The sequence below is a fragment of the Marmota flaviventris genome, chromosome 10, assembly GCF_047511675.1.
Source record: "Marmota flaviventris isolate mMarFla1 chromosome 10, mMarFla1.hap1, whole genome shotgun sequence".
Taxonomy (NCBI): domain Eukaryota; kingdom Metazoa; phylum Chordata; class Mammalia; order Rodentia; family Sciuridae; genus Marmota; species Marmota flaviventris.
The window spans coordinates 118,846,363-118,863,251 of NC_092507.1; the positions used below are offsets into that span (position 1 = coordinate 118,846,363).

The 16,889-nt window shown below is 38.4% G+C and overlaps 1 protein-coding gene across 4 annotated transcripts in view; it reads left to right on the top strand.

The window, feature by feature from the left end:
- Ash1l (ASH1 like histone lysine methyltransferase) overlaps positions 1 to 16,889 on the top strand; it is a 176,492-nt gene that overhangs the window by 51,725 nt on the left and 107,878 nt on the right. For all 4 annotated transcript variants that reach the window (XM_071618365.1, XM_027920755.2, XM_071618367.1 and 1 more), the window contains exon 3: positions 806 to 5,369. In XM_071618365.1, the coding sequence (XP_071474466.1) occupies positions 806 to 5,369 (4,564 nt within the window). The remainder of the gene's footprint in view (positions 1 to 805; positions 5,370 to 16,889) is intronic.

Sequence of the window (16,889 nt, forward strand, 5' to 3'; positions counted from 1 at the left end):
TGAATTTATTTGTAAAGTACATAGTGAGGACTCATGAATTAGATTGCAGTATACAATAACTTACTTAGGATAAATGGCTTTTAGTGTAAGATTTCATCTCAAAACATATTCTGCCGAAAATAAGAATTTTAAAATTGTTTTTTCTAGTTTTCCCACATTAAGAGAGCTTTTATCTGCTCTCTTCAGGACTATATTTAGAATGAGTTAAAGGAGTAGAAATAGGTCAGGATCGCCCCATTTTTGTTTGGTGTCATTGAAGTCAACGAAGGAGTTAGTGAACTTTTATTTTGAAAGGAGATGGCCTGGGATAGTGGCTCAGTGGTTGGATGCTTGCCCAGCACATGTGAGGCACTGGGCTTGACCCTCAGCATCACATAAAAATAAAGGTGTTGTGTTCATCTACAATCAAAAAAAGAAAGAAAGAAAGAAAAAGAGGGCCTTAGCTAGAAATATTTGTCTTTTCACAAACAGTACATTCATATGCTTAATGTGTAATCAATCAAAAGTAAAGTGAAAGTAGAAACTACTAATTTTCTGTTTAAAACAATGTCAAAGAATATTATAGAGATACTTCTAAAGATTCTGTGATGTATAGATTTATATGATGTAAGGTCAACAAACATATCTTGATGGTTTCTGATATAGCAACAGATAAATTAATGTATTATGACATTTAGTGTAGCACAGGGTTTTTTAAAAGCTCTGTTATCTGTAGTAGCTGATATGTGACATTTATTGGATTATAATGCAAAGTTGAATTGTTAAAGGTTTACTCTCTGAAACCTTTTTCTTGTTCAAATTTTAGGACCCTTCAAAGTTGTACAAGAAAACAGGTGATGTTGCAGCCATTGAATGTCAGTCTGAAGAAAGTATCCATCTTCATTCACAGGGAGAAAGCAATCCTTTGTCTAAGAAGCTTTCTCCAGTACACTCAGAAATGGCAGATTACATTAATGGAACACCATCTTCTCTTGTTGGTAGCCGTGATCCTGAATTAAAGGACAGAGCATTACTTAATGGAGGAACTAGTGTAACAGAAAAGTTGGCCCAGCTCATTGCTACTTGTCCTCCTTCCAAGTCTTCCAAGACAAAACCGAAGAAGTTAGGAACTGGCACAACAACAGGATTGGTTAGCAAGGATTTGATCAGGAAAGCTGGCATAGGCTCCGTAGCTGGAATAATACATAAGGATTTAATTAAAAAACCAACTATCAGCACAGCAGTTGGATTGGTAACCAAAGATCCTGGGAAAAAGCCAGTGTTTAATGCAGCAGTAGGATTGGTCAACAAGGACTCTGTGAAAAAATTGGGAGCTGGCACTACGGCGGTATTCATTAATAAAGATTTAGGCAAAAAGCCAGGAACTATCACTACAGTAGGACTGCTGAGCAAGGATTCAGGAAAGAAGCTAGGAATTGGTATTGTTCCAGGTTTAGTGAATAAGGAGTCTGGCAAGAAGTTAGGACTTGGCACTGTGGTTGGACTGGTTAATAAAGACTTGGGAAAGAAATTAGGTTCTACTGTTGGCCTAGTCACCAAGGACTGTGCAAAGAAGATTGTAGCAAGTTCTACAATGGGATTGGTTAATAAGGACATTGGTAAAAAACTAGTGAGTTGTCCTATGGCAGGACTGGTCGGCAAAGATGCCATAAACCTTAAAGCCGAAGCACTGCTCCCCACTCAGGAACCACTTAAGGCTTCTTGTAGTACAAACATCAGTAATCATGAAAGTCAAGAACTTTCTGAATCCCTGAAAGACAGTGCCACCAGCAAAACTTTTGAAAAGAATGTTATAAGGCAGAGTAAAGAAAGCATATTGGAAAAGTTCTCAGTCCGAAAAGAAATCATTAATTTGGAGAAAGAAATGTTTAATGAAGGAACGTGCATTCAGCAAGACAGTTTCTCATCCAGTGAAAGGGGATCTTTTGAAACCTCAAAGCATGAAAAGCAACCTCCCGTATATTGCACTTCTCCAGACTTTCAATTGGGAGGAGCTTCTGATGCATCTACAGCTAAATCCCCTTTTAGTGCAGTAGGAGAAAGCAATCTCCCTTCCCCATCACCTACTGTATCTATTAATCCTTTAATCAGAAGTCCCCCTGAAAATTCTTCACAGTTGGCTCCGAATCCGTTACTTTTAAGTCCTACCACAGAACTAATGGAAGAAATTTCTGAATCTGTTGGAAAAAACCAGTTTACTTCTGAAAATACCCACTTGAATGTTGGTCATAGGTCAATGGGTCATAGCATAAGTATTGAGTCTAAAGGGGTTGATAAAGAGCTAAATGATTCAAAAACTACACATATAGATATTCCAAGAATAAGCTCTTCCTTGGGAAAAAAGCCAAGTTTGACTTCTGAATCCAGTATTCATACAATTACTCCTTCAGTTGTTAACTTCACTAGTTTATTTAGTAACAAACCTTTTCTAAAACTAGGTGCAGTATCTGCATCAGACAAACACTGCCAAGTTGCTGAAAGCCTAAGCACTAGTTTGCAGTCCAAACCATTAAAAAAAAGAAAAGGAAGAAAACCTCGATGGACTAAAGTGGTGGCAAGAAGCACATGCCGGTCTCCAAAAGGGCTAGAATTAGAAAGATCAGAGCTTTTTAAAAATGTTTCATGTAGTTCACTATCAAATAGTAATTCTGAGCCGGCCAAGTTTATGAAAAACATTGGATCATCTTCATTTGTAGATCATGACTTCCTTAAACGCCGATTGCCAAAGTTGAGCAAATCCACAACTTCATCTCTTGCTCTCTTAACTGATGGTGATAAACCATCTCATAAGTCATTTGCTACTCACAAACTATCCTCCAGTATGTGTGTCTCTAGTGACCTTTTGTCTGATATTTATAAGCCCAAAAGAGGAAGGCCTAAATCTAAGGAGATGCCTCAACTAGAAGGTCCACCTAAAAGGACTTTAAAAATCCCTGCCTCTAAAGTTTTTTCTTTACAATCTAAAGAAGAACAAGAACCCCCAATTTTACAGCCAGAAATTGAAATTCCTTCCTTCAAACAAAGTCTCTCTGTATCACCTTTTCCAAAAAAGAGAGGTAGACCTAAGAGGCAAATGAGGTCACCAGTCAAAATGAAGCCACCTGTACTATCAGTGGCTCCATTTGTTGCTACAGAAAGTCCAAGCAAGTTAGAATCTGAAAGTGAAAACCATAGAAGTAGCAGTGATTTCTTTGAGAGTGAGGATCAGCTTCCGGATCCAGATGACTTAGATGACAGTCACAGGCCAAGTGTCTGTAGTATGAGTGACCTTGAGATGGAACCAGATAAAAAAATTACCAAAAGAAACAATGGACAATTAATGAAGACAATTATCCGCAAAATAAATAAAATGAAGACTTTAAAGAGAAAGAAGCTGTTGAATCAGATTCTTTCAAGTTCTGTAGAATCAAGTAATAAAGGGAAAGTGCAATCCAAACTTCATAATACAGTATCAAGTCTTGCTGCCACATTTGGCTCTAAATTGGGCCAACAAATAAATGTCAGCAAGAAAGGAACCATTTACATAGGAAAGAGAAGGGGACGCAAACCAAAAACTGTCTTAAATGGCATTCTTTCTGGTAGCCCTACCAGCCTTGCGGTCCTTGAGCAAACCGCTCAACAGGCAGCTGGTTCAGCATTAGGACAGATCCTTCCCCCTTTACTGCCTTCATCTGCTAGTAGTTCTGAGATTCTTCCATCACCTATTTGCTCTCAGTCTTCTGGTACTAGTGGAGGTCAAAGCCCTGTTAGTAGTGATGCAGGATTTGTTGAACCCAGTTCAGTGCCATATTTGCATTTGCACTCTAGACAGGGTAATATGATTCAGACTCTTGCAATGAAAAAGGCTTCAAAGGGGAGGAGGCGGTTATCTCCTCCAACTTTGTTGCCAAATTCTCCTTCACACTTGAGTGAACTCACATCTCTGAAAGAAGCTACTCCTTCCCCAATTAGTGAGTCTCATAGTGATGAGACCATTCCCAGTGATAGTGGAATTGGAACAGATAATAACAGCACATCCGACAGGGCAGAGAAATTTTGTGGACAAAAAAAGAGAAGGCATTCTTTTGAGCATGTTTCTCTGATTCCCCCTGAAACCTCTACAGTCCTTAGCAGTCTTAAAGAAAAACATAAACACAAATGTAAGCGCAGGAGTCATGATTACCTCAGCTATGACAAGATGAAAAGACAGAAACGAAAACGGAAAAAGAAATATCCCCAACTCCGAAATAGACAGGATCCAGACTTCATTGCAGAGCTGGAGGAACTAATAAGTCGTCTAAGTGAAATTCGGATCACCCATCGAAGTCATCATTTTATCCCCCGAGATCTTTTGCCAACTATTTTTCGAATCAACTTTAATAGTTTCTATACACATCCTTCGTTTCCTTTAGATCCTTTGCACTACATTCGAAAACCTGACTTAAAAAAGAAAAGAGGGAGGCCCCCTAAAATGAGGGAGGCAATGGCTGAAATGCCTTTTATGCACAGCCTTAGTTTTCCTCTTTCTAGTACTGGATTCTATCCCTCTTACGGCATGCCTTATTCTCCTTCACCCCTTTCAGCTGCTCCCATAGGATTAGGTTACTATGGAAGGTATCCTCCCACTCTTTATCCACCTCCTCCATCTCCTTCTTTCACCACTCCACTTCCACCTCCTTCCTATATGCATGCTGGTCATTTACTTCTCAATCCCACTAAATACCATAAGAAAAAGCATAAACTACTTAGACAGGAGGCCTTTCTTACAACCAGCAGGACTCCTCTCCTATCCATGAGTACCTACCCCAGCGTACCTCCTGAGATGGCCTATGGTTGGATGGTTGAGCACAAACACAGGCACCGTCACAAACATAGAGAACACCGTTCTTCTGAACAACCCCAGGTTTCCATGGACACTGGCTCTTCCAGGTCTGTCCTGGAATCTTTGAAACGCTATCGATTTGGAAAGGATACTGTTGGAGAGCGATATAAGCATAAGGAAAAGCACCGGTGTCACATGTCCTGTCCTCATCTCTCTCCTTCAAAGAGCTTAATGAACAGAGAAGAACAGTGGGTCCACCGAGAGCCTTCAGAGGCTAGTTCTTTAGCCTTGGGATTGCAGACACCTTTACAAATTGACTGTTCAGAAAGTTCTCCAAGTCTGTCCCTTGGAGGATTCACTCCCAACTCTGAGCCAGCCAGCGGTGATGAACATACAAATCTTTTCACAAGTGCAATAGGCAGCTGCAGAGTTTCAAACCCTAACTCCAGTGGCCGGAAGAAATTAACTGACAGTCCTGGACTCTTTTCTGCACAGGACACTTCACTAAATCGACCTCACAGAAAGGAGCCACTGCCTTCCAGTGAAAGGGCTATACAGACCTTGACAGGTAAGAGGGTTATTTCTTGTTTTATTTTTGTTTCAGTATAAATTTTTTCCCCATTGGTTGCCTGATACCATGTAGTTGAACTTTTAATCTTTTTTTAAATTACCTTTTTATAAATGTATTTTGAAATCTTTTCAAAGTTCTCATGTTTCTTAGATGAAAGAAATAAGAAATGTCTTTGCATTAATTTTGAATCTTGAACTGAGGTATCTTTGTCAAAAAAAATTTTTTTACACAACTTTTGGAAACCAGGAAAAAAAATTATTTACTTTCCTCCTGCAAAACGGCTGTACACAATACCATTTGTTAAGAAATAGTTGAGAGGGGCTGGGATTGTGGCTAAGCGGTAGAGCGCTTGCCTTGCACGGGCGGGATCCTCAGCACCACATAAAAATAAAGGCATTGAATTGTGTCTATCTACACCTAAAAAATAAATATTAAAAAAAAAAAAAAGAAATAGCTGAGAGATACCTGTTAATAGAGAGTAGGATTTTTAAAGCAATTATAAATGCTTTTATGTTATAGGAAGAATATGTTATTAACCTTGTATAATATGTCTTAAAAAAAATGTAAGACCTGAATATTTTCAGCCTTGTAAAATTTAACTCAGTATTTACAGGGATTTTATTTGCAGAATACCTCTTCTTAAAAAGCAGTTTCCATTAGATATAAAAGAAATGGTATAGATCTAGATAATATAATCATATCCTCTAGACATGTCTTGAGAATTAAAAAAGAAAACAAGAAAGAACATTATCCATTCAAAAACACGTAGCTAAGTTAGAAATTATTTATCACAGATCTCAACTCTGAAGGCTTGTAAATTAACTCTAGAAACTGTAGAAACCGGGGCTGGAGTTATTACTCAGCGGTAGAGCACTTGCCTCGCATGTGCAAGGCCCCCGGGTTCCATCCTCAGCACTACATATAAATAAATAAATAAACAAACAAATAAATAAATAAATATTACTGTGTATGATTACAAAAAAAGAGCATCCCTTAAAAAAGAAAAGAAACTGCACAAACCTGGAAAAAAGTTGTATGTTCATGAATATTTTTCTAGAGAAAATCCATAGATTTCATCAGATTCTCTTAAGACTTTCTTAGCTTCAATACCCTCTCCTGTATAATGGGATTAGTAGAGATATTTTAAGAAGTAAATGATATTTTAGTGCTTGTACATTGATTTGTATGTAGCAAGCACACAAGTGTTGCAATTATTTCTCTAAAAGATAATAATCTTGTGGGGCTGGTGTTTTGACCCAGTGATAGAACATTTGCCTTGCACATGTGAGGCACTGGTTTTGATGCTCAGCACTACATAAAAATAAATAAATAAGATAAAGATATTGTGTCAGTTAAAAAAAAAATCTTGTGAATTGGGGGAAACAGACAAGGAGCTTTTAAACTGTTTTTCTTTCTTTATTAGCTGCTTAGTGGAGAAATTGAGGTTCATTTGACAATTTTTAAAACAAATATGTAATCAGTGACAGTTTTTGAGCATCTGTTATTTACCAGGTATTCTCCTTTTGAGCTCTTGTTACATAATAGGAATTAAAGCACAAAGGTTTGTTGTTTTGTGGGAATTTTAGTGGAGGTAATGGATAACAACCAGAAAAGAATCACATTGTTTCATTAAAATTGTGTTAAAGGTTATAAAAAAAGAACAGTTCTATGAAATTATAAAATGGGGGGAAGGGCTAAATCAGAGGAGGTTTCCCTTAGTGACCCTTAACTGCACTTGAAGCATTAATAGCACTTATCTGTGTAAACAGAATCCCACTCATTCATTTATTCATTCATTTATTCCAAAAACAACAGCACTGTTTAACTCAGTGATACATAGTAGAGAGTAAAGACCTGATATCTTGGAACTGGAGCTTTAGTTCAATGGTAGAGTGCTTATCTAGCACATATGAAGCCCTGGATTTGATCCTCAGCACCACATAAAAATAAATAAATAAAATAAAGGTATTATTTATAACTAAAAATTTTTTAAAAACCTGATATCTGACCTCATTTATTTTTAGCTTAGTGAAGGAAGATGAATAGGAAATAAAGCAAATAATGACATAATTGAGAACGTGCTATGAAGTTAATGTAATAGGATGCTTTGAAGTAAGTATAACAAAATGAAGAGATGGAGAATAAAAGACAGGGCAAAAAGAATCTAATTACGTAGAGTTATTAGTTATGGCCTGAGGGTTAAAATTGTGGGACTTGAATGAGACAGGAGGAACGTGAGTTCAAAACCAGCCTCAGCAATGGCAAGGCCTGAGTAACTCAGTGAGACCCTGTCTCTGATCAAATGGGGATGGGGATGTGGTTCAGAGGTCTAGTGCTCCTGAGTTCAATCCCCGGTAACTGCCCCCCGCCCACCTCCCACTTTAAAAAAAAAAATGGAACTTGAAGGATAATAAGTCCTAGCTTAGATTATGTCTGCAGATCCTGAACTAGGAAAGAACTTAGGTGTTAGACAAACTGAAAAAAGCTTCACTGTGATGGGGATATTAGATAAACTGGAAAAAAAGCTTCACTGTGGTAGGATAAGGAATATAAAAGAGTAAATGGTAGAAGATGTAACAGAAAACAGCCGGACTATATAATAAAATTTTGTACTAAGGGCAAAAGATACAGAAGAATTGAGTTTAGATATGCATTATTGAATGATCATACTGACATCAGTATAAACAGTAAATTGGAGGGGATAAAAGGAATTGTAGTAATCTAAATAAGATGATGGTGGTTAGACTAGAATGGTAGACCACTTTTTGTATGAACATTTGGGAGATTATTGATGCCATGCACTGAGACACAGAAGGCTAAAGGATGAGCAGATTTAGGGAACAGCTGATGTTTTCTTTCTTTCTTTTTTTTTTTTTTTTTTTTATTTGGTGGTGGTGGGGATTGAGTCCAGGGCCTTGTGCATGCAAGGCAAGCATTCTCCCAATTGAGCTATATCCCCAGCCCCTGATGTTTACTTTCTAATAAATATAGTTGTACAGTTTTTTGTTTTGTAGTGCTGGGGATTTAATCCATGGCCTTGCACAAGCTAGGCAAGCACTCTAATATTGAGCTATGCCCTCAACTCTCTAATATATATAGTTTGAGGTACCTGAAAAAAGATTAAAGTAGAGATACTGAGTAGACAATTGGATATGTAATTATGGGGCTCATTATGAAAGTTTGGATGGAAGGTTGAAGCATTTCACTATGAGCTTTTTGTTATATATACATACGTGTGTGTGTGTATAAATAAATGTATATATATATAAATAAATAAATAGATGGACACAATACCTTTATTTTATTTGTCTTTTTATGTGGAGCTGAGGATTGAACCCAGGGCCTCACGTGTGCCAGACAAGTGCTCACATTGAGCCACAACCCTAGCCCCATTGCTGAGTTTTTGAAAATTTTTTTTAGCAATATCATTCACTAAAAACGAAAGGCCTTCTGGGTAAAATATAGTTGGGAACAGACTTTTAAAACCTGTGCAGAATATCAAGCAAAATAATAATTATAGAAACAGCAATAGTTAAAAAGACACTTTAGTTGGTACAGTGGTGCACACCTATAATCCTAGCGCTATGGAGGCTGAGGAAGGAGAATCATGACTTTAAAACCAGCATAAGGAGCCTAAGCAACTTAGCAAGACCCTGCCTCTGAATAAAATATTTTATAAGGAGGGCTGGGAATGTGACTCAGTGGTTGAGCACATCTGGGTTCAATCCCTGGTATCAAATACAAAAAAAAAAAAAAAAAATTATATGATAATCAATTATTAGAGAAAGACATAAACATAAGCGTAAACTTTTGAGGAAAAGATGGAAGTAGTTTGATAGAAGACAACATCAAGAGGGATCAGGGCTGCTCAATTATAGACACAAAAGGATGTCATTGGCTGGTAAATGTAGGGATACTGGAGATAGCTTGTTTTGGTTTATTGACCTTGTTTGTTTCTTTTGCACAAAGATTGGGGTAAGTCACATGATAAATCCTTGCAGGAAAATTTGTAGCATGTGGGATGATTAGGCATTTTGAACAGAACTTCATCTCTCCATGGCTTTATGCATTTAGTTAGTTTAGTGTGTTCTTTTTCAGCTGCTAACTTGGTATTGGAAAACATTTGTATATTTTGAAAAATAAATGTATATGTAACATTTGTGTATTTTGAAAAATAATGCAGCTTATCATGTATCAATGATACATGAGCTATTTTACTGCACATAAATACATATGAATCATATATGTATAGTCAGGGTGATGTTATTTCTCTAGGGAAAAGATAAAGAGTAAGGAAAAAAAGAGCCTTGGATAGTTATAAGAAACTTCTATAAGTAAAAGAAATGGTTAATAATAGCCTCTGGCTTATGTATAAGTCTTTATGGTGATCTCTACAGATTTAAAAGATAAATAGCTAAAATTTCAGAATCTGGTCATTTCACATAAAAATTTAGAACTTTGCTTGTCAAAAAAATTAGAACATCTAGCAACAATCAATTCATGTTTCTTGGATGTGGCAGACCTCCTTTAGCTGGTGCCTCCTTTTTTTCCATTTGCCATAGTTATCACAGTTTCCTGTTATGTATTATTTCTGGTCCTTTTCAAAGCTATTTAAGCAAGAAATTTTTGAATTTGAAGTCCCTAATTTGAGAGCTTTGAGAAGGACCTTACAAAGGATGGAGAAGGTGAAGGTGATATGAGGTGATGGATTGAGTGATTTGAATGTTAATATCTACATGGACACTGAAATATCCAAGAGGGCATTTACAGAAGTCAGGATGTAATGATGGATGTGAACCTGGTTTCACATTCCTGTGGAAATGAGAGAAATAGCAGGGAAGTCAAACATGCAGACATATCTATGTAAAGAATAAGAACTTGTCTTTTCTTTATTTTAAAAAATAACATGAAAAAAAAATACTAAGACCTCACTGAAGTTCTATTACCAATTCTCTGTCATCAGCTGGATGTCTTTGAATTCTTTTATTCTTGAAGTTAACTGCCTGGAATTAGTGAAAAGACTCCACAAGTTAAGAACAAAGTCCATCACAAAGACTGCCTTTGTTTCAGGTGCCAGTCACACATTTCAGTGTCTCTGAACCATACAGATTTTGCCCAGTCTTCAAAAGATTTGGGATTTCCTATAGCCCCTTCAATTTTGATAATTTGCTGTAACAATTTTTGGAATTTACAGAAAGTGCTGTTTAGATTACAGTTTTATTAAAAAGGATACAGATTAGGAGCAACCAGTTGAAGAGCTGCTGCATAAGACAGTATTTGATGGAGGTGGGAGACAAAGACTTTCCACACACCTTCTCCTTATAGAATCTGGGAATGTTACCCTCTTAGCATATTATTGTGTTCACCAGATAGACGTTCCACTGAACCTCAGTTCCTGGAAATTTTATTGGGTTTTCATGAGAGGCATTTTTTATTAACTAATCCACTATGTGACTGAGCTCTGTTTCTAGCCCCCTAGAAGTTAGGTTGGTCCAAAGTTTCAAACTTATAATCATGTGGCTGACTACCAGCTCCCGTCCTGCAGTTATCCTAGGGCTTACTGTGAATCATCTCAAAGGCATAACAAAAGACATTCCTGTCACTCAGAATTCTAAAGCTTTTGAAGCTGTGCCAGAAACCAGAGACAAAGACCAGCTATATTCTTATCAGAACTCTAAATTCTTCTACTAATTGCTGTTTTTTGAAATCTCTCCATCTTCTTCACAATTACTGCTAAGAGAATGTAGATGTGACTTGATTTTTCTTCCCATTCCTCGGGAGTATTGCAATTATTTATATAACCAAAAAATCAAACAGACTCAGAGCAGAGATGGTGAGGGAGGATTGGCAAAACTAAAGGTAGGCACCTCAGTCCAAGAGGCTAGAGGGAGCTGGTAGTTGGAGTAGAAGAAGAGGTTGTTGTTGTTGTTTTTTGTTTGGTTTTGTTTTTTAGTACTGGGTATTGAACTCTGGGGGACTGAACCACTGAGCCACACCCCCAGCCCTATTTTGCATTTTATTTAGAGACAGAGTCTCACTGAGTTGTTAAGTGCCTCCCTATTGCTGAGGCTGGCTTTGAATTCTTTTTTTTTTTTTTTTAATATTTATTTACTTTATTTTTCCGGCAGACACAACATCTTTGTTAGTATGTGGTGCTGAGGGTCGAACCCGGGCCGCACGCATGCCAGGCGAGCGCGCTACCGCTTGAGCTACATCCCCAGCCCTGGCTTTGAATTCTTGATCCTCCAGTTTCAGCCTCCCTAGCTGCTGGGATTACAGGCAGGCAGGCCATTGTGCCTGACTAGAAGAGTTTTAATCTCTATTTTTGTGCCCACCCTCCCCTTTTTTCTGAGAAGGAAGGTGGAGCTGTCTCTTAGGTTATAACCTTGGGTGTTGTGTTTTTTCTTGGGAGGGGCAGACCTGAGCCCTCATACCCTGCTTGACCCAGCTCAGAAAAGAGACTCCTAGATATTTCTGAGATCACTGATTAGGATCTTCTTAACTTGCCTCAGGCTCCCCCATACTTGAGAAGGGTATTAAATGACTATCCTAACTTGCCTATCCCCAGAATACTTCCACTGTGTGCAGTTCCCAGGGAAGATGAGAGCAGTGAATATTGTGATTTCTCTGCACCTTCCAGTCTCTGATACCCCTGTCAAACAATGTTGAGGACATGTAGTAAGTTGCCCAACCTTGAGCCCCAAGAGTTAGAAAGGAGTTGGTTGGGGGTTCAAGTCTTAGCAATTATGTGTACAGGAATCTTCACTACTCCATTTAACCCCACCATCACCACTGTTCTGAACTCCTAGCCTCAATTCCAGGAGCTCATGTTCCCCTGGGTACAGCAAAGATGACCTTTTTATCCCTTGGCACTGGTCATTGTGGATGGTTTTGTAGAGCTGTTCTTTCTCTTCTGGATGTGGGGGTAGAGTGGAAGCCAGGCTTGAAGAGTTTTGGAGACTGTGGAAGGAGGCCCTTTGTTCCTGTAGGAAACAGATTGATCCTCAGCCACCAGATCCAGAGGGAGATAGGTCTGCAGGGAAGAAGAATGAGACCCCAGGGCTTGAAGAAGATTCTTGGAGGTTGGAGAGATGGTGTGTGGAGAAGCACATTACCAAGGCTGATATTCAGATGGAGCCAGACCTGCTCATTCTGAAGGAATCCCTGCTTACCATCCTCTTCTTCCTGGAGACTCTTGGCCTCTGTTCCCTGGCAAGGAGAAATCAACAGGGAAGGGGGATAGCTAGGATTTGGAAGGGATGCTGTAACTTTGGGTTCCTGTGGGGAATGGGGACCAGAAGGTCATGTGTATTACGGGGACTAGATGTCTGAGTACCAAGCAGGAAGCTGGGTTCTTGGTCAGTTTTCCACCAGGCTCTACCTGTTCCTATCACCAGTTTTCTCTCCATCATTTTATCCCATCCCCCCAAAAAACTTATTTGGCTTCTCACCCCACAGGAGCAAGGAGACTGGGAGGACTCCTCCAGCTACATGAGTAGAGGGACCTTCTCAATCTCCAGAGTCTTCAAAGCCCTTCAACCCCTGAGTCTGCTCCCTTTACACCCTCTTCCCCTTCAGCTCTATCAACACACAAACTAATTCCTCATTTCTAATAAGAACTTAATGTGCCTTTTTAACTTAACATGAGAACACATTTAATTATCCTTTTAGCAAAAACCAGTTGAGCTACTGGGAGGCTGAGGAAGTAGGATCCTAAGCCTCTGAAACTTAGTATCTTGCTGTCTCAAAATTAAAGGGCTGGGGAAACACTTCAGTGATCGAGCATGCTTCAGTGGTTGAGTGCCTCTATGTTCCGTCCCCAGTGCTGTGTGCTTGCACACACACTGAGGGAAATTTTTTACTTAAATAAAATTTAGCAAAATTTCAACCTCAGATATCTTCAAATTTGATCCTTTTAAGGACAGAACTTAATTTACCTAAGGTATACATTAAGGATATGACTTTTGTTCTTAAATATTCCCTTAAGAGTAACTATCCTGGGCTGGGGTTGTGGCTCAGTGGTAGAGCACTTACTTAACATGTGTGAGGCACTGGGTTTCATTCCCAGCACCACATATAAATAAATGAATAAAATAAAGGTCCATCAAGAACTAAAGATATATATAAAAATATTTTTTTAAAAAAAGAGTAACTAACCTTTCAGTAAATCATTATTTTGTGCGTGTTGTGTGCTAGGTATAAGGAAAATAGCCCTCAATAACTTTAAATTCTACCCTCAACAAATAATGGGATGTTTCAAGGTATTTTTAGGAACAGAGAAACAAGGGACTCACTTTCAAAAAAGAGTTGAGAAAGGGTTTTGAATTTAGCATACAAAGAACCAGGAGTAAAAACTATTTCTGACTGAGAAATGAGTTTTGTCAGGGGCTTAGAGATAACTGTGCTTCTTTAAGTATTAATAGCCTGATGTGGAACCTAAGAGATGAGGCTGGAAAAATGGACAAGGAAAGATCATAAAGCTTTTTGTTTATAAGACACCAAGAAGTTTTAAGTTTACCCTGTAAACAAAAGGAAATTAAAGATTTTAAGCAGAAGAATGATTTGGTGAGACTACATTGATGACAATGTGAAAGAAAGGTGGATTAGAGAAAAGAGATCAGTTTAGAAACCGTTTCAGCAAAATAGTGTGATGGCCTGAAGTCACGGATAGAAAAGACATATTCAGAAGGAACAAATAAGAAGAAATGTGAAGGATATTAGAATGGCTCCCAGGTACTCCTTTTGGGCAATTAGTTGAATAGTAATGAGATTAAGTGAAATGAGGCGGTATGCAAAAAGAAAAGATTGGTAACCTGGCACTGGGGCCCACACCTGTAATCCCATTGATTTGGGAGGCTGAGGCAGGAAGATTGAAAGTTCAAAGCCAGCCTTAGCAATTTAGCAAGGCCCTGAGCAATTTAGTGAGATCCTATCTCAAAAAATAAAAAGGGCTGCCTATGTGGCTCAATGGTTAAGCACACCTGGGTTAAATCTCTGATACCAAAAAAAAAAAAAAAAAAGGTTGGGGGGAACAAGATTGAATACAGAAAACAGATTTGACTTTCATGCTATTTTGTGACATATGGATCTACAGCACAAGAAATCAAACCTGAAATTTTAGTGACTTATTGTGGAAGCCACAAAAAGGAAAAGATAATATTTAGGGTGCACAGACTGTGATTTTTTTGTGGGGGTGGACGGGCGGTGGGTGGGTGGCGGGTACCAGGGATGGAGCCCAAGGCACTTAACCACTGAGTTACTTAGGGCCTCAGTAAGTTGCTGAGGCTGGCTTTGAACTTCCAATCCTCCTACCTCAGCCTCCGGAACCTCTGGGATCACAGGCATGTGCCAGTGTGACTGGCTTTACCCTTTATTTTTTATTTTGAGGCAGGGTCTTGATGAGTTGCCAACTCTGGCCTTGAACTTGTGATCTTCCTGACTCAGCCTCCCAGTCTCTGGAATCCTGGGCAAGCACCACCACACCCAACTCACGTGGGTTTCCTAAGGGAGTTTATAGTCAAGACTGACAAGGTGTTAGATCAGTTAGGCAGTTGGGATGTGTTTTGTGAATGGAAAGAGGGGATATGTTGATAATTAAGATATTTACACCTTTCATTTTTGCTGTTGTCTTTCTATTTTCTAGCAATTTCAATGAATTTTACTCATGCTTAAATCTTCTATTTAAAAAATCACTTTAAAAAGAATAACTAGGAGCTGGGGTTGTGGATCAGCAGTAGAGCACTCGCCTAGCATGTGCAAGGCACTGGGTTCAATCCTCAGCACCACATAAAACTAAATAAACAAATAAACAAACAAATAAATAAAATGAAGGTGTTGTGTCCAATTAAAACTAAAAAACATTTTTTAAAAAAGCATAACTATATGTTCTTTTAAATTGATCTCCTGAATTTTCCATTGTTTTTTCTTCCCATATACCACATACATAAGATATATTCATTTTACATTAATTTGGTATTATATTAAAATGCCCAAAAAACATTCATATTTTGTACAAAGTTGTTGATCACCTTTAGAACATTATTATCCTGAAACAGTTCCCATTAACCCAAACTGGGACAATTTAAGCAACATAATAAATAATGAATAAAACAATAAATATTATTAGATATGGAAAATGACAAACCCCAAAATAGGCCTGAGAAAAGGGAAGTGAGAAAGCCAACCATACATTGGGAGCATTAAGCCTTTCCTAGTACATTCTTTCCTGGTGATAAAACAAACCCTGGGGAGGAGGTGTCCATCAAACCTAGAAAGGCAGTCTCTGGGAAGAGGCCAAAGCATTAATCCTTCCCTGAACAAATCCTTTAGGATACCAACCACTGACCCAGGCCCTCCATCTGGCCCAGTAAGATAAATCCCAGATACTAACCACCAACCTCAGACTCCCTCCCTTTTTGCCCAATAAAACAGACCCCAAATTCCTGAGTGCTCAAGCTGAGACACTTAACCTACATAAGCCCAGTCTCCTCTTTTTATTCAGTGGCTCATTTTCCACCAGAAGAGTGGGTCCATCAGATCCATGACACCATTCCTAAATAAAGGCTTTTGGCTGATCTGTAAAGTTTGTGTCCCGCCTGGTCTTATTGTGCTTACAACTCTTAGGTTATTACCTTTAAAAATATCCATGAATTCATGCTGATAAAAATAAATTATTGGCTATATAAATACATGGAAGAAAAGGGGCAAAAATTCTTTGCAGAAGAATTCCAAATAATATATAGGTCATCCACTTTTAGGAGGTGGAGATAATTACCCTCCACTTGAATATAAGCTGGATAATAGTGACTCATTTCCAAGGAATAAAGAATAGAAAGGTAAAAATAGTAACTTTAACATAAAGAGGCCTGCCAGCAGCCCCTTAACCTCATATAATATAAACTTCACCTATGATAAGATGTGATGATATTATGTATTCTCTGATATAATGTGATAAGAGAACTTCATCCTTGTGTATTTTTTCTGAAACTCCATAATCCCAGTCTAATGGGGGGGGGGAGGGGGAAGGGGACATTTTAGTATCAAGGACCTGAGAAAACTAGGAAAGACTGAAAAACTTTTAAAGATCAGAGGGGAGACTAAAGGAGAATGGAGGGAGATATTCTAGATTTGATCCTAAAACAGGAAAAGGAGATTGGGAAAATTGGTGAAATTTGGACAACTTCTATAATTTTATTAATAGTATTATGACAATGTTAATTTTTTTTTCTTTTTGGGGGGATACTGGGGACTGAACTCAGAGGCAGTCCACCACTGAGCCACATCTTGAGCCCTATTTTATATTTTATTTAGAGAGGGTCTCACTGAGTTGCTTAGTGCCTTGCTTTTGCTGAGGCTGGCTTTGAACTTGTGATCCTCCTGTCTTAGCCTCCTAAGCTGCGGGGATTACAGGAGTAGGCCACTGTGCCTGGTCCCATCTTTTTAATTTTATTTTGAGATAGAGTGTTACTAAGCTGTGCTACCATGCCTGGCCTAGTCTTTTCTTTCGATAGACTTTCT